This window comes from Arachis duranensis, chromosome 5 (assembly GCF_000817695.3).
Source record: "Arachis duranensis cultivar V14167 chromosome 5, aradu.V14167.gnm2.J7QH, whole genome shotgun sequence".
Taxonomy (NCBI): Eukaryota; Viridiplantae; Streptophyta; class Magnoliopsida; order Fabales; family Fabaceae; genus Arachis; species Arachis duranensis.
The window spans coordinates 107,342,762-107,363,566 of NC_029776.3; the positions used below are offsets into that span (position 1 = coordinate 107,342,762).

The 20,805-nt window shown below is 34.3% G+C and overlaps 3 protein-coding genes across 3 annotated transcripts in view; 2 read left to right on the forward strand and 1 right to left on the reverse strand.

Annotated features, from left to right (window-relative positions):
- The window catches only part of LOC107491499 (splicing factor U2af large subunit A), a gene marked incomplete in the record, with an annotated part of 5,080 nt that extends 1,085 nt beyond the window's left edge, over positions 1-3,995 (forward strand). Inside the window, 12 exon segments of the mRNA XM_016112338.3 lie at positions 1-177; positions 376-495; positions 880-950; positions 1,586-1,656; positions 1,741-1,794; positions 1,888-1,947; positions 2,123-2,183; positions 2,264-2,376; positions 2,483-2,935; positions 3,030-3,165; positions 3,409-3,476; positions 3,638-3,995. Of these exon segments, the coding sequence (XP_015967824.1) occupies positions 1-177; positions 376-495; positions 880-950; positions 1,586-1,656; positions 1,741-1,794; positions 1,888-1,947; positions 2,123-2,183; positions 2,264-2,376; positions 2,483-2,935; positions 3,030-3,165; positions 3,409-3,476; positions 3,638-3,775 (1,522 nt within the window).
- Positions 3,996-5,198: 1,203 nt separating this feature from the next.
- LOC107491473 (auxin-responsive protein SAUR78) lies at positions 5,199-5,770 on the reverse strand. Its single transcript, XM_016112310.3, has one exon. It carries the CDS (start codon positions 5,679-5,681, stop codon positions 5,286-5,288), a length of 396 nt encoding a protein of 131 aa, XP_015967796.1. The 5' UTR covers positions 5,682-5,770; the 3' UTR covers positions 5,199-5,285.
- Positions 5,771-9,158: 3,388 nt separating this feature from the next.
- On the forward strand, positions 9,159-11,575 carry LOC107491472 (GDSL esterase/lipase At1g33811). The gene is made up of 5 exons (XM_016112309.3): positions 9,159-9,438; positions 10,219-10,343; positions 10,480-10,728; positions 10,887-11,145; positions 11,224-11,575. Exons 1-5 carry the CDS (start codon positions 9,174-9,176, stop codon positions 11,439-11,441), a joined length of 1,116 nt encoding a protein of 371 aa, XP_015967795.1. The 5' UTR covers positions 9,159-9,173; the 3' UTR covers positions 11,442-11,575.
- Positions 11,576-20,805: the final 9,230 nt, after the last annotated feature.

The window sequence follows — 20,805 nt, forward strand, 5'->3', positions numbered from 1 at the left end:
AAGGGACAGAGATAGGGAGAGAAGCAAAGATAGAGAAAGAGATCGGGATGGAGAGAAGGAAAGGGATCGGGACCGGGACCACCATCACAGAGACCGCCATAGGGATCGCAGTGAGAGAAGGGAAAGGGGAAGAGATAGAGATGATGATGATTATTACAGAAGCCGGGACTATGATAGGTAAATAATTCATCTCAGGTTTATTCCTTATATCTGAGTATGAGCTTGTGTATCTTTGTCAGCACGGGTTAGCAGATCTTCTAAGAATTTATTGTTGATTTCCCAAGATACTTGCTTATGCCTATATTTTCACATTAATTTTATTGTCTTTTGTTCATTTTCTTTTCCAATTTGTTTCTATATCTTTTGATGGTACAGACGAAGGGATTATGATAGAGAGGATAGGCACAGGCGCAGGTCTCGTTCACGTTCTGGATCTCATTCGAGGGGTAGATCTGAGCATAGATCAAGGTCACGGTCGCGTTCGCGCTCAAAGAGGTATATTGTAAAATAATTCTCGATGCATTTGACAACAGTTGATGGGTGCACAGTTGAAAGCAATGTAATGTTGTATGAATTTCTATTCTTGATGTCAGGGAAGGATTATATTATATCAAGCTTATCGTTTTATGCCTTCCAATCCTAGTAAAGCTTCTACCTACCTTGAATATGGTCATTGAGAAAGCTTATTTTAAGATATAATAACAATGTCTGAAACTCAACTAAACAAGTCTATGTGTGCCTCAAAAGTGTAATGGGAAATGAAAGCACCTATACGATACAAGGATAAAATCATGAGCTCATATTTTTAGTTTATTTTCTCAAATTAAAACTGTTTACAGGTACTATTTATGATTGGAAATTAACTATATTTACTTGCAGCAAAAGGACTAGTGGTTTTGATATGGCTCCTCCTGCCTCTGCAATGTTAGCTGGTGCTTCTGCTGTTGCAGGTACATTTGCTCCTATATGTATATATTATAAACTTTTAATAGTCTGAACTGTTTTTTCTTTGGTTGTCCTAGTATGGAAAATTCATATCACATTGCATGGTGTTAACTTGGTAAGCTATGTTCAGTTATTATTCTGGTATATAGCTCTTTGAAGAGTGGTTTCCCATGGTGTGTAATTTTGTCTTTCTTTTTACTTGGTGATATACTTCTGGAACTAAAAGATGCTTTGGTTTTTTTGTCTTGTGTTTGGTGTTGTTTGTTTTGTTTCTATGTCTTGTCTTGTGTTCTAAGAAGGCAATGTTGGGCTACTAGCCCCACTGTGCTGACAATGGGCGTGAGCCGACACTGTAGCTTTTATGTCCACGGAGGAATCAATGCACCGGTTTTGGTGGGTCTTGTTCATCTTCAACTGGAAACTATTGACTACTTTGGTGACTTACAAATATTATCTCTAAAACTTGTTTATAATGTTCTTTTAATCCTATTCATATTCATATATAATACATGCAAAGAAGTTAAATTATCCTTAAGCTCATGCAAACTGGAGCAGCAGGAGTCTTTTGATACTTAATAGGATGGGAAAAGATTGAAATAATGACTTTTTTTTCCTGAGATGTAATGTACCTTGTCTGCAGGCCAGATTACTGGAGCAAATCCTGCTATTCCTGGGATGTTTCCAAATATGTTTCCGTTGGCTACTAGTCAGGTATCTTCCTTTCCTTATTCCCGCCTCTAGTTTTCTGGTACAATATTTTCACTAATTTCACCTTTTTGTTTCTGTCATTTCAAGATGCAGCCATTTAGTGCTCTTCCCGTCATGCCAGTTCAGGCTATGACACAACAGGTAAATATAAACCTTTTTCCTATGATCACGGTTTCTTTCTATTCTTCTAGTAGCATCAAATTTTGTCTCTTATTTAATTTGCCAAATATACAGGCTACACGTCATGCTAGACGGGTGTATGTTGGGGGCCTACCTCCTACGGCGAATGAACAGGTACTACATTATCTTATTCTGATTCTTGTGTTTTGTGTTGAGAAGGAAGTTCTAATTTGTTTCACTCTTACTGATACTATATAAAGTGGCAAATGGACCATATATTTGTTCTGTTGATTTTGTTTGTGGCCGCTTTTAATCTCTCTTCTATTATCTTTTTCCTTCTTTGCTGCAGTCAGTTGCTACTTTCTTCAGTCAGGTTATGGCTAAGATTGGAGGAAACACTGCCGGACCAGGTGCGGTAAAATCTTCATTGGATTGAGCCAGTTTGCAGACATTTTAAGTTACCTAATTCATTCAATCTTATTGTGGTCAGGTGATGCAGTGGTCAATGTTTACATTAACCATGACAAGAAGTTTGCCTTTGTGGAGATGAGGTCTGTTGAGGAAGCTAGCAATGCTATGGCTTTGGATGGGATTATTTTTGAGGTATTCTTTTTCCCAACTACAACTTAGCTCGCATTCCATTGAGTTGGTTTGAATTTGTTGGTATCAATAGGTTGTTATTTTAGTGAATTTTGCTTTTGTACTTCAGGGGGCACCAGTTAAGGTCAGGAGACCTACAGATTATAATCCTTCTTTAGCTGCTACCCTAGGTCCAAGCCAACCTAATCCCAATTTGAATCTCGGTGCTGTTGGCCTAACGCCCGGGTCAGCTGGAGGACTCGATGGCCCTGATCGAATTTTTGTGGGTGGTCTTCCATATTACTTTACAGAAACACAGATAAGAGAGCTTTTAGAGACTTTTGGTCCTCTTAGGGGCTTTGATCTAGTGAAAGACAGAGAAACAGGAAACTCAAAGGGTTATGCATTTTGTGTTTACCAAGATCTTGCAGTTACAGATATTGCCTGTGCTGCTCTCAATGGAATAAAAATGGGAGATAAGACTCTTACTGTTAGACGAGCTAACCAAGGTGCTAACCCACAGCAACCTAAACCTGAGCAAGAGAGCATTTTAATGCATGCACAACAGCAAATCGCTCTTCAGGTATAACATATTTGTTTTTTATAGCAATATACTTGTTACCTAGTCTCTCTGCATATCTTGAGATATGTAATTTCCATGTGGTTGGTTGGTGTAGAAACTTATGTTACAACCAGCTTTAGTGGCAACAAAGGTGGTGTGTTTAACCCATGCAGTTTCTTCTGATGAGCTCAAGGATGATGAGGACTACGAAGAGATTCTTGATGACATGAGGCAGGAGTGCTCCAAATTTGGTAATTCGGGATTTAGTTTACCTTTTTGTACTGCAGACTATGCTACTATGTATTGATTTTTGTTGTCTTATTTATTTGTTTTACAGCCATTTGTTCCGCATTCTCCGAAAAAAGAATCAGGCCTAGTTTTACAGACTGAAGCCTTTCCATAACCTTCTATTTCCGTTGATGCATATTTTGTTGTTACATGCTTTGGAAACTAATTTGTACACTCGGATTTTATTTTGTTTTTACAATCTGTAGGTACTTTGGTGAATGTGGTGATCCCTCGCCCACAACCAAACGGTGAAGCTACCCCTGGCGTTGGAAAGGTTGGTCCCTTTCAGCTATTTGTCTGGAAATTCAATCTTCCCATTCTTTTTCCAGTTTCATTTTTGTATCTTGCTGGTTTGCTTTCCGAATATGAAGATGCTTTGATAGTGCTGTTTTATTTCCTATATATTGTGGCTATGTAACTTAATATTACTTGCAGGTGTTTTTGGAGTATGTTGATGTTGATGGTGCTACAAAAGCCCGTGCTGGATTGAATGGACGGAAATTTGGCGGAAATCAAGTTGTAGCTGTCTTTTACCCTGAGAACAAATTTGCCCAGGGAGATTATGAAGGCTAGTTGCATTAGCGTCGCTTGGATTGTATTTTAAAAGATTTCTTCTTAGCATGGATTTTCTTTTATATTTTAAACTTTTAAGCCGAGTCGTGGACATGTATTCCATAAAGTGATGATGAATTGTTTTTACATAGGTTGGAGTAGTAAGAAAGTGTTATGATGGGAGAATTTGTTAATACACTAACTAACCTCTATATTGATCCGTAAACCTTTTGTCCGTAAACCTTTTGTATCTTTTTGAAATTTGTTATCCGCTTTAGTTTGGTTTGCTTAAAAGTAGGCCTAACACTACTTACATTAAGAATTTGGGCCTAGGGTGCTTTGGCTTGCAATAACTTTTGATCATTAAATCACTTCGGAAAAATAATAGTGACATCATTCGATTGAAACACTCATATTCGAGATGGGTAATAGAGAAATGATAGAGATGACAATCTACATTTGCTCCCTTTTCTTTTCTATTCTTTGGATTCTATACCCGTGTTACACACATATCGCTTATCTAACAGCCGCTTTCCCGTGTTCCCTGTAGAGTTGTCAAGTGAAGCGCACCCAAATAATCATGTTCTGTAGCAGCAAACTATGTATGGTGGTTAGGGGTGTTCAAATTCAAACCGATCCAAATTAAACCGTTCATCCAATCCAATTCAAATCGAAAACCGATTAAAATCGCACTAATTCGGATTTGATTGGATTCTATTTTTTGTAAACCGCTGGATTGGATCGGATTTCGGATCTACTTTTCATAATCGATTCAATCCAATCCAAACCGCACAAAGCTATAATATTATTATTTTATTATTATATTTACAATTATATTTATAACATGTTCAATTTGTTATACATTTTTCTATTATTCATGTATTATTATTATTTAATAAATATTTTATGTTTAAAATATTATTTATTTATTTATTTTAACTAACCTATAATTTTATTTCTATGTTATGTTATCGTTGGCTTTTTAAGATATGTTAAGAGTTGTTATGTCATTGTTGATTATTTAAAAATTTGATGTTAAGATTTGTTATATGTATTTAATTTTTTTATTTAAAAAATCGCAAGTCCAAACCGATCCAAACCGCTTGTAATCGGATCGGATCGGATCGGATTTTTAAAAAAAGTTCATCCAATCCAAACCGCATCGCACATAAATTAAGTATTCGAATTTGATGACTTTTTCTCTTGAAACCAAACCAAACTGCACCGCAAACACCCCTAATGGTGGTGTCTATGACGAGTATAAACGTACGATTGTTATTTCTTCCATTTTTGCTTTAAAAGAGAGCTTTGTTTTGTTAAATAAGCTAGGGTCCCTAGGATTGTTTGGCGTAGCCCGCACATACACCACCTAATTAAATTTGTTACATACTTACATTCTATTATTATTATTAAGGAGCGGATAATTTAAGATAAAGATGTAATAGAAATAAAGCATATAATGGGAGTGGTATTATAAAAATTGGATTGACAATATTTCCCCTCCAATTTCATAAAGAGAACTCTTAATTAATTAAATGACATAGAGGTCAGCCAATTCTTCCAGAGAGTCAGCAGTGAGCATTGGATCTGCCTTTTCTAGCATCCACAAGAGATGATCAAAGAGAACTACCTCACAGTTAACCACCAAAACATTTTCATAATCATCACCGCCGTTTCGCTTTGACTTATTGATTAGAGCATTCATAAGAGGATGATTCAGATATTTGGAGCTGATTACGTACCGTTTCCTTGTGCTGCCAACAAATATAGTTTCAAAATTTTCATGTTCCTGCATCTCATTTCCAGCCCACAAATTCTCCTTCACAGATTTGGACCTCAAACTGCTATATGATGAAGATCTTCCTAGCTGCCAATTTGACAAGCTCTTGCACTTCCTCAGCATTATATTGATCTTCATCTTCTTCATTGTATTTGGATTCAGGCAAGTATGGAGGGGATGATGGGAGACACGGAGAGTAGTATTGATAAGGAAGAAGCGAAAGATGAGAGAGACAAATAGACTTAAAACACACTCATAACAATTAACAAGTGTGGTACTTCTAAAGAGAGTTAGCGAGGTGGGTGCAAAGTCTCTGTTCTCGGCCGCTAGAAGTGTGGGGTCAATTTTCGATCAAACATTTATTCTAATTTTTTTTTGTGACAAGAACAAGTAACCTTTTGATGTTTTATTAGTGTTCAAGCCCGTGCGTCACACGGGAGAGAATTGCAACAACCAATGATTGAAGCTCCCGTATATGCCAGCATTTGAAATGTGGTCTGATAGTTTGAATTCATGCTATAGCATTTGAAATTGAAGATTCTAGTTTTAACTTGAGAAATTAATAAAATTGGTTTCGTAGTTCTTAATTCCTATTCCGTTTGGTTAGTTTTGAGTTTATGAAAAGCATATTTAGAACGTTATTTGTCATCGTAAAGAACTATTAAATAAGTTGACATAATAGAATAATAACAATAACAAAGTCTTATTTTACTAAGTAGGTTTAGCTACATAAATTAAAAGACACTATTGTATTTTGTTATGTTTGTAATCAAACTATTGATATGTAGATTTTTTTCATCACTTCATGCATGGTTTTTTTAAGTCTTTCTCTAACTTGTATCTTACTCATCCTCTTATTCGAGTATTTTAGTGATCTTCTTTTTACGTATCTAAACCATCTGGGACGAGATTTTACGCTTTTTCTGTAATAGATATCGTTCCAACTTTTCTCTTATATCTTCATTTCTTATTTTATCCATACGTTTGTGGCTATTCATCCATTACAACATCTTAATCTCTACCACACTTAACTTATGTTCATTCTTATTCTTTTGCTTTCCAACACTTTGTTCCATACAACATAGCCGTGGCAATGTGAAAATTTTTTTCTTAAAGTCTTAAAGGTACTTTTTTGTCGCATATAAAACCAGGCGCACTTTACCACTTTGACCAACCCGTTTGTATCCGATATTTTACATCCTCCTCAATTTTTTCATTATCCTACATCATAAACCTAAGATACTTGAAATGCTTTACCTGTAGTTGAATGGTTTCTCCAATTTTTTACTTTTGTATTAGTATTTTTTCTTCGCCTATCAAACTTACATTCCATATATACCGTCTTACCGCAACTTATACTCAAATTGTACCCCTTTAGTCCTCCTCTCTACAATTTTAACTTCTAATTTAAATGTTCCTTTGTTTCTCTCGTAAAATCGATGTCATTGACAAAAAGCACGTAATATGGTATTAGTTCCCTGATATGCTCTGTAAACACCTCCAAAACTAATGTTAAAAGATAAGGGCTTAGAAATGATACTTAATGCAATTCTACACCAATAAAAAACTTTTCTGTCACACGTCACTTTAAGTCTTTACATAAGTTTTAGCCTCATTGTACATTTTCTTAATTGCATGGATATATTCATTCTTTATCCTCTTTTTCTCCAAAATTTTTAATAGAATCTCTCTTAATGCCTTATTATATGCTTTTTTTTCAAATTAATAAATATTATGTGTAGATCCTTTTTGTTATTTTGATATCTGCCCGTTATTCTTCTTAACGATTATATCTATCTGACATAAGACCAAACTGATTTTCTGAGATTTGTATCTCATATTTCAATTTTCATTCTATTACTTTTTCCCATAATATCATAATGTGACTTATGAGTTTGATCCGATTCTGTAGTTTTTAAAATTTTATATGCCTCCCTTATTTTTGTATATAGAGACTAATGTACTTTTTCTCTATTTATCCAACATCCTCTTAAACACTAAAATATTATTAAAATACTTGGTTAACAAACCGACATCCTTTTCTCCTAAAATTTTTCACATTTCAATCGGAATGATAACTAATCTGATTGCCCTTCCAATTTTCATTCTCCTAAGAGAAAATGTGTTTTATTTAATTTAGTTTTTTTAGAGACTATTTTTTTTGTTATTTCTATTTAGCAACGAATTTGATGTTAAAATGTAAATCGAAAATATGATTATTACATGTTACTTCACAATTTTAGTTATAGAGAAATATTAGAGGTTTAACACTTTTTATCGGTATTAGTTAATATTTTTAGCTAAATACTTTGTTTTTATACCATTAGAAATTTTTTTTGTTTGGTTTCCCACGGTATTTCTCAACCCGACAGGCCAAGGACTAATCCGTCACGGTACTGAACTCCATTTAAGAGTTTGTCGCTGGCCAATGGATTGCTGCATGCACAAGGCGGGATTCGAACCCCCGACACTTGCTTAAGCGGACTAGTGAGCTAACTACTAGACCAACCCAACTTGGTTTATACCATTAAAATTAGTGTTTAGATTTTAAAATTTAGAATTTAATACTTATAATTTAGAATGTTAATTAAATATTGACAAAAAATAATAAAATTTCTTAATAATATAGTATTACTCTTAGTTAAATATTCCTTCTCTTATAATCTCAAGGCTCCGTCATTATACTTTTATTTTTCTAACAAACGCTTTCATTTATATTTCTAAAATAAAAATCTTAAATAATTAATTTATAATTTAGATGATCAAACTAAAATTCTCTCTTAACAATTTTCCAAACTACTCTTTCGTTTAAGTTGAATATATGATTACATTTCATTAACAAGTTTTAAAACTAAAAATTCTTGGAATCAACCATTTCTTTACCAATACTTTACTAACACCAAGATCTATCAAATTTTTTCCGTACACAGAATTGTGAATTTGTAATATTTCCGTAGGATTCAAAACCTTCTTTTCTATGATTTATTAATTGGCTTGGCGCTGAGTTAGAACTTAAAGGAATCAGTTGCTTTGTGGAGAGAGCTATACACGGAAGCTGCTTCTTTTGGGTAGTGATTAACTGATTATAACAAAGAAGTTTTCTGAAGAACCCCAACACTATTAGCTAGGGAGCTGGTGGGTAAAACATGGAGATTAACTCTGGCTTTTGTACGAAGGATTATTGGATTAGCAGTGGCCGGGGAGAAGCCGGAAAAAATAAATACTCTAAATTAAAGTCCTTCCACACTTGAAAAGGAAGAATCCATCGTGCAAGCAATTAAAAATTGAAAATACCCTCCTCCACTAATGTAGCTATATTTAATTTGGGTTTAGGAAAGACCGTATTTATCCAAGTATAAATTTTGGTCACGGGATTTTACCTCAAAGTCACCGATCGATAGTATAATGCAAGTGCGGTTGTGGTTGAATAAGCCATAAATACATACATGATACATATCCTCCCAAAAGGAAAAGGTACTTTTTCACGCTTGCCGAACCAATTATCATGAAGGCCTATGCTTGTCACATGAAGGCCATAAATATTTAATATATACACAACAATGTAACTCTCTCTATAAAAGTGTATATAATGTCCTTATACCGCCATGTCGATTCAAAATTATTAGTCAGTCCATTAAGATGAAGCATTTTAGGGACACTATTTTGACATGCGCATGCATGTGGTTACTAAGTTTGAGTGATATATGCTTGTGTCAGCCGCGGTCGCCACAACAAGGACTCCAAGTGCCAGGCTTCTTCATCTTTGGTGACTCATTGGTTGACAACGGAAACAACAATGGGATGCTAACCCTTGCCAGAGCCAATTACAGGCCTTATGGCATTGACTTCCCACAGGGTCCTACTGGCCGCTTTACCAATGGTCGAACTTATGTCGATGCTTTAGGTAAATTCATTTAATTTTCCATTCTATTTTATAAATCTTGCATCATGCTTATTAACTAGTGTATGTGTTATATCTGGATAGTAATAGGTCGGTAATGATAAGGATATACTTTCTAAAGTTATCTTATATAACATAGTATTTATAATTTTATATACATAATATTTGTAATGACATATTTATTATCTCTAAAATTACATAATTATTCTAGTATTGATTAATAAATATTAAATAAAATAACTTTAAATTATTCAGATTAATTTTTTATTGTCATTTAAATATTATTATTATTGATAATGGATAATATGAGCAGGAGTAAAAGATTCAAGAAAAGATGACAAAGTATTCAAATAGTAGAAGGCAATCGTTATTTTCTACTATTTGTTTTACTTTTATTTATAACAATTTAATGTTCTCGTTTTTTAAAGGCACGTCATGAGTCTCGCACCGAATAAATAAATAACTTCAATATAATATTGAATTCATAAAACTCTGTTACTTAATATACTAGTAATCGGCTAAATCATAACAGAGTGAACAATCGCTAGAGATATATAGAGAAGAATTAGCATGTGATGAATTACGAATGGACATATTTCAAGCTATATTACTTTCAATTTTCAACGTCGCATAGCCTAAAAGGAAATATTCTATACTTGTCTCATTACATAAACACTTAGAATTCATTTTTGTAGGCTGTAGCTACTAGCTAACAATAAATACGTGTAAGCGTTCATGTGTTAACCAAATCTAAATGCAATATTGGTAATTTGGTAATTGCAGCTCAACTTCTGGGTTTTCCAACATATATTCCACCATATTCAAGAGCACGGGGCTTGGACCTTTTAAGAGGAGCCAATTATGCATCTGGAGCAGCAGGCATCCGGGAGGAAACTGGAAGTAATCTGGTAATTAAGTATATACATACATGATACATATGAGAAATCCTTGTATGGTTCTGGAATACAATTCATGCATTTCTCAAAACCAACGACAACCACTCATTTTTAATTTTCATAACAATTCTAATTTCTAAATGAGCAGGGGGCTCATACATCAATGAATGAGCAAGTCTCTAACTTTGGAGAAACAGTGCAGCAGTTGAGAAGGTACTTTAGAGGAGACAACGATGCGCTTAACAGCTACCTTGGCAAGTGTTTGTTCTTTTCAGGGATGGGAAGCAACGATTACCTCAATAACTATTTCATGCCAGATTTTTATTCCACCAGCTCTGATTACACTGCCAGAGCATTTGCAACGATCCTTCTTCAACAGTACGGTCGCCAACTAGCTGTAAGACTTTTGCTTCTGCTCGATATTCAAATTGAATGGAACACTCTCTCAAAAGAAAAGAGTCTACAAACACAATATTTAAGACAAAAAGAATAAAAAAGTGATTGTTACAACTAGGTATGATATGATATGTCACGTTTCATTCTATTGTTTTGCAGCAATTGTATTCGCTAGGTGCAAGGAAAGTGATTGTTACAGCAGTTGGCCAAATCGGGTGCATACCATATCAATTGGCCCGTTTCCATGGGAATAACAGCAGATGCAACGAAAAAATCAACAGTGCCATACAATTGTTCAACTCAGGTCTTAAGAGAATGGTTCAGAATATTAATGGAGGGCAGCTTCCTGGAGCAAAGTTTGTATATCTGGATTTTTATCAAAGCAGCCAAGATCTATCTTCAAATGGAACGTCCCTTGGTAAAACTAAAGTTGTTTTATATATTTAATTCGACACATATCTTGTACATTGTAATAATCACCGAAAAGCACATACAGGATTTGATGTGGTGGACAAGGGGTGCTGTGGGGTTGGAAAGAACAATGGGCAGATTACTTGCCTTCCTCTTCAACAGCCATGCCAAGATCGACACAAGTACTTGTTCTGGGATGCATTCCACCCAACTGAACTCGCCAACATCTTACTAGCCAAGGCAACCTACACCTCACAATCATACACTTATCCCATTAACATTCAACAATTGGCAGCGCTCTAAGAGAGAGCCGTTCTACTTTTTACGTATGTTTGACGTTGTTTATGTGTCACTGCAATTTGCTGATGTTGTTCTTGTTCCTTAATTACGTGGATGATGATAATATAATAATAAATTTCCTTAGTTGATTTATAGCAGCTGATTTGTTCGATTAGACTAGTACTACTAAATTCATACAAGAGAGTTGGTTGTGATTGAATTGAGTAAATAGCAGTACACCACAACGATTGTCTCAACGGTCAACTACTGGATTGAATTCATAGTTCCCATTAAAAGCTATCATCCCCATGAGAGCGTTCACTGCTTCTGTTGGGGAATGGCGTCTGGAATGGAAGACATGTGGTTTGGCCTCTGTTCCTTCCTATGCCGCAGCAACCTCTGAATACATCAGTAAATAAAAAATGAAAATTTTAAAAAGTAAAGAATTACGAACTTGTTACGTACAGTGAGCTGCGTGTTATATGTTTGGGCCAAGAGATGAGCGTACTCCTGAGCATTGTACTGATTTCTGGTTGGGTAGTTAGGCATAAGGTAGTTGTTTAAGTAGTCATTGCTGCCCATGTTTCATAAAACCAGTAAGACAAAAAAAACTTATTTCAATGGATACATTTTGTTTGTTATATAACATTAAATTGGTTTCAAAATTTAAATTTGTTATAAAAATTTAAATTTTAGTTGGAGTGAGGTTTAAACTTGGATCTTTCAAAATTTAAATTTGTTAAAAAAATTCAAATTTTACTTTGAGTGAGGTTTGAACTTGGATCTTTTAAATATTGGCAAAATAGTTGTCTACTAGATCATCATCACTTTTAACATTAACTATGTTATTGAATTTATATATATTTAATGATTATATTTGTATACAATATAAATTCTTCCGCTACATATCATATTGTGATTAATATATGATTTATTGAGGAATAACCACAGCATCCTTGATAATAATTATATTTAAATAAATCACATAAATATTAATATGATATATTTGTATGTTATGAATTATATAATAAACTTACCCACAAAAATTTATTATGTTATTCACGTATAATTAGATTGAAATAAAAAATATTTCTTACTTCTTAATTAGCCTGCAGGTATTAAGATAGGGCTGCACATGGATCGGATAATATTCGCATATCCGCGGTAATTATCCGCATCCGATCCAAATTTTGCGGATATTATCCGATCTGCACTATGGTAGGATCGGATTGCGGATTTAGCAGTGATATCTGCGGATCCGATCCACAAATCCGCACGTCTCGTATAAATAGCATATTTTAAGAAAGTAAATCCTAATGTGATATGAATTTTAGTGTATTTTTTTATGAATTTTATGATATCTTGTTTTTAATTTTCTATGTTGTACTTCAACTTAGAATAATTAAACTTAAATCTTGTGTTATTATTTTTTTTTGTTATTCAAGAGAACTTTTATTGATAATATTTTAGGAGTAAATAAGTTTAAACAGGTAAAAAATGAATTTTATGGATATTTTTTTTGTAAAAATAATCAAATAAAATCTTAAAATAGTTTTTTTAACTATGCGGATATACCCGATATCCGATCCGATCCGATCCGTTGGCCGGAAAAAATGCAGATATCGTATCCAATCCGATCCTATCCAATGAGTGCAGTACGTATCGGATAGAATTTTAGGCTATATCCGATCAGATCCGATCCGTGTGCAGCCCTATATTAAGAAGTAGTATTTTATTTTCTAGTTTCAATACTTTAGCTAATATAGTGAATATTATGTGTGTGTTAAAATCTTTGCCCACAGGTAGATTTTAATAATACTATATGATTCATATGAATTTTGACATGACTTGCATTGGCATGTATTATCATATATTATGGATTTTGATGTACCTCTTTAAAGTTGAGTAATGTTAGCATGATTTATTATTTGCAGCAGTAATGATATTTAAAACTATATCTGAAGTTCATTTGTTAAGTGGTGACAACTATAAAGAATGAAAATATAAGATTCTCTTTCACTTAGAGTGTGCAGACCTTGACTGTGCTCTTTGTAGGGAAGAGCCTCCGACACCTACTGATGCTAGTTCTCAAGCCGAGGTAGCATTATATGAACGGTGGGAGAAATCCAACCGTTTAAGTATGATGTTCATTAAGTCTCGTATTTCAACTAGTATCCGAGGTTCAATTCCCAATTGTAGGAATGTCAAGAATTATATGAAGGCTATTGATGAACAGTTTAAGTCTTCTAGTAAGGCACTTGCAAGCAACCTAATGGCACAATTGTCATTTATAAGGCTTACCGGCGTAAGAGGTGTGTGTGAACACATCATGAAGTTGAGAGATATTACAGCACAACTGAAAGCTTTAGAGGTTGAGATCTCTGACTCATTTCTGGTGCATCTTATTCTAAATTCTCTTCCTGCCCAGTATGGACTATTTAAGATTTATTATAATACACATAAGGAAAAATGGTCTATTAACGAATTACTGATGATGTGTGTGCAAGAGGAAGGAAGGCTAATTCAAAAATTTGGTAAAAGTGCACTATTAGTGACAAATGAAGGTGGTAAAAAGCAAGCTCATAAGAAGAAAAAAAAGGGGTATTGTATCCCATCCTATGAAAAAAGAAGGTGCACAATGTTTCTTTTGTAAAAAGAAAGGACACATGAAGAAGGAGTGCCCAAAATTTAAAGTTTGGCTTGAAAAGATAGGTACTAACCTTTGTGATCTTATTCCTTCAGTGTGTTTTGAATCTAATTTTGTTGAAATATGTCATGACACTTGGTGGATTGATTCTGGTGCTGAAATTCATATTTCAAATACCATGCAGGGTTTCATAAGGAAAAGGAAACTGATAGGAAGTGAACTGAACATCTATATGGGCAATCAGATGTGTTCACGTGTTGAAGCTGTTGGAACATTTAGACTTGTATTAAGTACTGGTTGTATTTTAGATTTAGAAAAAACCTTTTATATTCCAGATTTTTCTAAAAATTTGATTTCTTTATCTAAGCTTGTAAAACAAGGATTATGTATAAATTTTTATGATGATTCTGTTGATATTATTAAAAATTATAATATTATTGGACGTGGTACTTTAATTGGTGATTTATTTAAAGTCTATTTAACTAATAATGTTCCATCTGGTCTTATGGTTATGCATGGTAATGGTATGAATGAAAAATCCTCCATGTTGTAGCACCGAAGGTTGGGACACATCTCCATTAAGAGAATGAAGAAATTAGTAAGTGATGGGATTCTTGAACCTCTAGACTTTACTAATTTTGATACTTGTGTAGATTGCATTAAGGAAAAGCAAACCAAAAAATTTCAAAAAGGTGATAAGAGGAGTTCTGACATGAAGGTTGTAGTAGGCTTAGAGAAGGGAGGTTGAATCTATGTCTTTTTTTTTAATTTGATAAACTTAACCCTTTAAAGTAAACTTTCAATTCTTATTCTGTTTGAACTCAGCATCGAAAATTTATGAGACAATTTATTTTTGTCTCATGAATATCAGAAAACAAAACAGAGCAGAGAGGAGAAAAGCTAACACCATCATGTATCCTGGTTCGGTTGCCTTGTGCTATGCGACCTACGTCCAGTCTCTACCACAACCGTGGTGGAATTTCCACTATAGTTAAAGTATTACATACACCGATTCCACAAGATTGACACAATCCTCTCACACTCAAGTTCTAACCTAACTTGACATTGGTTATGCTAATACCTAACTCTTCACTCTTAGTGCTCACCCAACTAAGAAAGGGGTACCTCACTGGTACAAGATACAAGACACAAACATACCTAAAGAAATCTGAAAATAACTCTAGGCTTTTCTCTCAAGTGTATCATTCAGCCTCTTTCCATTCATTGGCTTTTACTTGAGCTCTCTTAATATGCCTTTTCACTCAAGAAATTACAGAAAGATAAACATTGAAAAATAAAATACAATCTGTAAAACATGAAAGAGATTGACTTCTTCAACAGCCTCTGTGCTTTGTGATAAACCATATTTGCATGTTTCTGATTCAGTTCTTCATTTTTGGTGGAATGTTTCTTTGAAAGAAAACACTGTCCAAGTAGAGTCTTCAGAGAGCTTCTTCACAGAACAAAACATCAATACACTGGGTTATCTCTCCTTGGCTTCTGAATGAATACCAAACTTCTTTTATCTCCTTGCATGTTACTGAGCTGCTCTTCCTAGGTCAACCCGTGAGCAGTGTGCTTCACCAACCCACCATCTCACTTTTTTCCATTAATCCTTGGAATGGAAACTTTTGCTCTGACCTTCTCTTGTTGACCGAAAATCATAGAAAAGCAGAAAACAATATCCTCAATGGTAAACCCAAATCTTGGCCATTGAGAAGCTACTTGGTCTCCAAGACTCACTTGTGACCGTGGATTCACAGCAGATTGGAGCAGAAATCAACTTTCTCTTGTTTCTCATTTTTGGACTAGCAGAGGGTTGGGAAGAAGAGAAGATGGCAGTATGCATGTAATAGGAAATGGTTTACCTTTAACCTTTGCTTAAGCTTGATTTGGTTGGATTATGCTGATTTGACCTCAACCTTTCTTGCCTAACCTTCTCATTATTTTCTTCTTCTGTGAACAACTTGTGGAAGAAGCTCTCTCTTACTTCTTTGCTCTCTGACCAAGAAAGAGAAAGTGTACGTTGCTTTTTCTTGGTGAAAGCACATGGGATTGTTTAAATGAGAGAGGCAATCGAACTTGGATCGGGTTTGATTTGCTTGGCCCGTCTGATCCCTTGCTTTAGTTTTCTTTGGGCTTTCATTGCTTTGTAGCTCGCCAGCCTTGTTTTTAATTTCATTCAATTTGGGCTGCTTTGGTGAATTGATTTTGGCCTGCATCACTAAATCAAAATAATCAAAATCAATTGGGTAATTTACTCAATAATCTAATGTTTGTCATCATCAATTATATTAGTTAATTTCTTAACTCAATATGACATATTAGAAACAATTCACACTGACATATGTTGTCCTGATATGTCGTTAAGTGGTCAGAAATACTTCATCTCATTTATTGATGATTATTCACGATATATGTATCTCTATATGCTTCATAATAAATATGAGGCATTGGATGCTTTTAAAGTTTATAAAGCTGAAGTAGATAAACAATGCAGAAAGCAAATTAAGATCGTGAGATCAAATAGAGGTGGAGAATTCTACGGGAGATATACTGGAAGTGGACAAGCACCTGGTCTATTTGCAAAGTATCTTCAAGAGCATGGTATTGTGGCACAATACACTATGCCTGGCACACTAGATCAAAACGATGTAGTTAAAAGAAGAAATAGGACTTTGCTGGATATGGTGAGGAGTATACTTAGCTACTCCAATCTTCCTTTATCCTTGTGGAGTGAAGCCCTTAAGACAGCCGCGTATATATTAAATAGAGTTCCAACAAAGGCAGTTTCTAAAATTCCATTTGAGCTATGGAAAGGTTAGAAACCTAGTTTGAATCATATACGCATTTGGGGTTGTCCTACTGAAGTTCGGGTTTATAATCCACAAGAAAGGAAGTTGGACCCAAGGACGATAAGTGCCTATTTTATCGAATATGCAGAAAAGTCTAAGGGTTACAGATTTTATTGTCCCTCCCATTCAAGTAAAATAGTTGAATCTAGAAATGCAAGATTTTTAGAACATGATGTGAAAAGTGGGAGAAATCATCCTCTTAAAGTTGTTGAGAATGATAATGTTTGTCAAATCTCTCCATGTACAAGAGTGATTGTTCAATACAATGCCCATATAGATAGGGTCATTGTAGAATAAGCTATTACTAATACTCCACATCATGAAGATACTGTTCAAGTAGATCATATGGTGGATGATCAAATTTTTCATAATAAAAATATTGTTCAAGAATATATTGCTCAACAACAACTTTAAGAAGAGGGAGAACCTGTTATGCCACCATCTTTACAAGAGGTTGATGATGCAACATTAAGAAGATCAACAAGAATAAGAAAGCTTGCAATTTCTAGTGACTATGTAGTGTATCTTGTTGAGTCTGATTATGATGTTTGTAATGAAAATGACCTAACGACATTTTCACAAACAATGGAAAGTCGTAATTTCAATTTCTGGCTAGATGCTATGAAGGATGAAATAAATTCTATAGCGGATAACCAAGTTTGGGATCTTGTAGAATTGCTTGATGGAGAAAAGTCCATTGGCTGTAAATGGGTCTTTAAGACCAAGAAGGATTCATCAGGCAATATTGAGTGCTACAAGACTCGACTTGTTGCTAATGGATTTACTCAAAGAGAAGGAGTTGACTACAGAAAAACCTTTTCTCCCATTTCAAAGAAAGACTCTTTTCGCATTATTATGGCATTGGTAGAACACTTTGACATGGAATTACATCAAATGGATATGAAATTGACATTTCTTAATGGAGATTTGGAAGAAGAGGTCTATATGAGACAACCTGAAGGGTTTATCTCAAGTGCTGGTAAGGAGTTAGTTTTCAAGTTTAAGAGAGTAATGTATAGTCTTAAGCAGGCTTCCCGACAATGTATTTGAAATTTCACAATGTGATTTCTTCATTTGGGTTCATTGAGAACATTTCTGATCAATGTATATATCACAAGGTTAGTGGGAGCAAGATCATATTTTTCATCTTATATGTAGATGATATTTTGCTTACAACAAATGATTTAGGGTTGTTACATGAAGTGAAACAATTTTTCTTTAGACATTTTGATATGAAAGATATGGGTAATGTATCTTATGTCATTGCAATAAAGATTAATAGAGATAAACATAAAGGAATTTTAGGTTTATCTCAAGAAGGCTATATTAATAAAATTCTCGAGAGGTTTAAAATAAAAAATTATTCACCAAGTGTTGCACCTATTGTGAAAGGTGACAAATTCTATTTAGATCAATGTCCTAAAAATGAACTTGAAAAGAAACAGATGCAAAATATTCCTTATGCTTCAGCCGTTGGAAACCTTATGTATGCTCAGGTCTATACAAGATCTGACATTGCTTTTGCTGTTAGCATGTTAGGAAGATATCAAAGTAATCCAGGAATTATCCATTGGAAAGTTACAAAGAAGGTCTTAAGGTACCTTCAAGGGACCAAGGACTTCATGCTTACATATAGACGAATCGACAATTTGAAAATTGTTGGATACTCAGATTCAGACTTGGCGGGAGTGTTGATTCTAGGAAGTCAATGTCAAGATACATCTTCATACTTGCTGATGGAGCAGTATCTTGGAAGAGTGCAAAACAATCACTTGTAGCCACTTCTACCATAGAAGTCGAGTTTATTGCTTGTTTTGAGGCTACATCACAAGGTGTTTGGTTAAAGAATTTCATCTCTGGGCTTAAGATTATGGATTGTATCTCTAGGCCATTGAGAATATATTGTGACAATTCAACTGCTGTATTTATGGCTAAAAATAATAGAAATAGTAGTCGAAGTAAGCACATCGATATTAAATACTTAGCCATTAAAAACCGAGTTAGGTCTAATGAGGTACAGATAGAGCATATTAGTACTTAACAGATGATAGCTGATCCTTTGATAAAAGACATGCCACCAGAATTGTTTAAGGATCATGTTACTAGTATGGGTTTATATTTTGTAACGTCACTTATATGACTTATGTTATATTATATGACATATTTGAATATGAAATTCTTATTATTGTTTGTTTTTCATTTGGTTAGTATATATGCGCATACATGATTGAGAATGACAAATAAAATTTAGGGAAGGACCTAGAATAAGCATTGGGCTTATTCTTACATAAATACCATATAAAGAGTTTATTCAATTAGGAGATATTACATTATTACATTGTAATACGTAGAAGGTAATACTCGATTAATGAGAACCTACGGTTATGATTCGTGTAATTTGTCTTAATTGTTTAAACATAGTATGTAATTACAGACTATACGTAACAAATGTTGGACCAAGTGGGAGAATGTTAGAATTTTTATTCTAATTGTGGTCCAATTTGTTTATATAGAAATTAGTTTGGGTGGTGTTGTAATTATTCATTAATTATATTGGCAGTTGGTCTCCAATTCTGATCACATGACAATAACAACAAAAAAAACACACCTTGATTTCATCTTACTCTATGATTCAAGAATTGGAAATTACAAATTAAATCAAGTTTATGATGAAGAGTCATACTCTTTCCATCAAAGAACAGACCAACTATCAATATAATTAATAAATAATTACAACACTATCCAAACTAATTTTTATATTAACAAATTGGACCACAATTAAAATAAAAATGCTAACAGCCATGCCAACAAAGAGACATAGCATCAGCTCCAAGATTGGCAGTTATTTGATTCAGTGTGTTCTCCAAGTTTCCAATTTGCTCATCCTGCTCATGCTCAAATAAGAAATGTATCCTCATAATTTAGATTGTTGGAGCTGATTGAATATAATAATTAATGATAGACAGATGGTTATTATGCACGAAGTTTCTGCCTGTGGCATCAAGAATTCCGGCAGCAGCTGAGGCGTAGTTTACTCCGTGAAGCACTTTATCCCCTGAAGCTTCTGAGTAGGCAGGAATCAATGGAAGTCCCAATAGTTCCGCTGCATTTCAATCATCATATACAGTTCAAAGTCAAATCAGGGTCAAAGAAAAATTAATCATGAATTCAATTTCTCTATTGGCTGCTTTAGTTGAAATGATTATGTCAAGATCGACATTCGACAGTCAGTCATCAAATGTGCAATCTGATTCTTGTGGCAAACTCACACACCAAAAGAATACTACTGCAATCCTCGGTACTGAAAAATAAACCCTCATTCACTCGATTCTGTACAACCAAGTTCTTTTCTGCTTATGAAGCTATCCTTGAATAGGCAGTCTTATTAAGTATTATCCCCAAACATACATATATACTGTACATTACTTGCACCCATTTGACACATAATCTTAAGTTACATAGTGTTACATGACTATTTTAATTACTTATGTGATTATTTAATGACTTCTGAATTCTGATTATGACTATTTATGTATAGTTAAAGTTCCTGAATCTACTCTTCCAACTCTCATATATAAAAAAAGAAACAAATATGCAATAAGGGAGTGGAATGAGAGGGATACCTATTTGATCAACCATGGTGTAACCATTGGAGAAGCTACCAGTAGGGCCTCCGTTGAAGTCAATGCCATAAGGGCAATAGACTAATAGTTAGCCTCAGCAAAGGAAGGCAGATTGTTGTTGTTGCCATTGTCTATCAGAGAGTCACCAAATATGAGCATGGCTGGCACCATTTCTCTCGCATCACCTCCATCTTTCCTCCATTGTGTTGTTTCTTGTTCTTTTACATTCTTTTTCCATTTATAGTCCAATATCAGTTGGCATC

Coding starts and splice junctions, on each gene's coding strand:
- LOC107491472 (XM_016112309.3), top strand. CDS start 9,174: ATGAAGCATTTTAGGGACACTATTTTGACATGCGCATGCATGTGGTTA. Junction 9,439..10,218: donor AACTTATGTCGATGCTTTAG/GTAAATTCATTT, acceptor TGGTAATTGCAG/CTCAACTTCTGGGTTTTCCA. Junction 11,146..11,223: donor TTCAAATGGAACGTCCCTTG/GTAAAACTAAAG, acceptor AAGCACATACAG/GATTTGATGTGGTGGACAAG.
- LOC107491473 (XM_016112310.3), bottom strand. CDS start 5,681: ATGAAGAAGATGAAGATCAATATAATGCTGAGGAAGTGCAAGAGCTTG.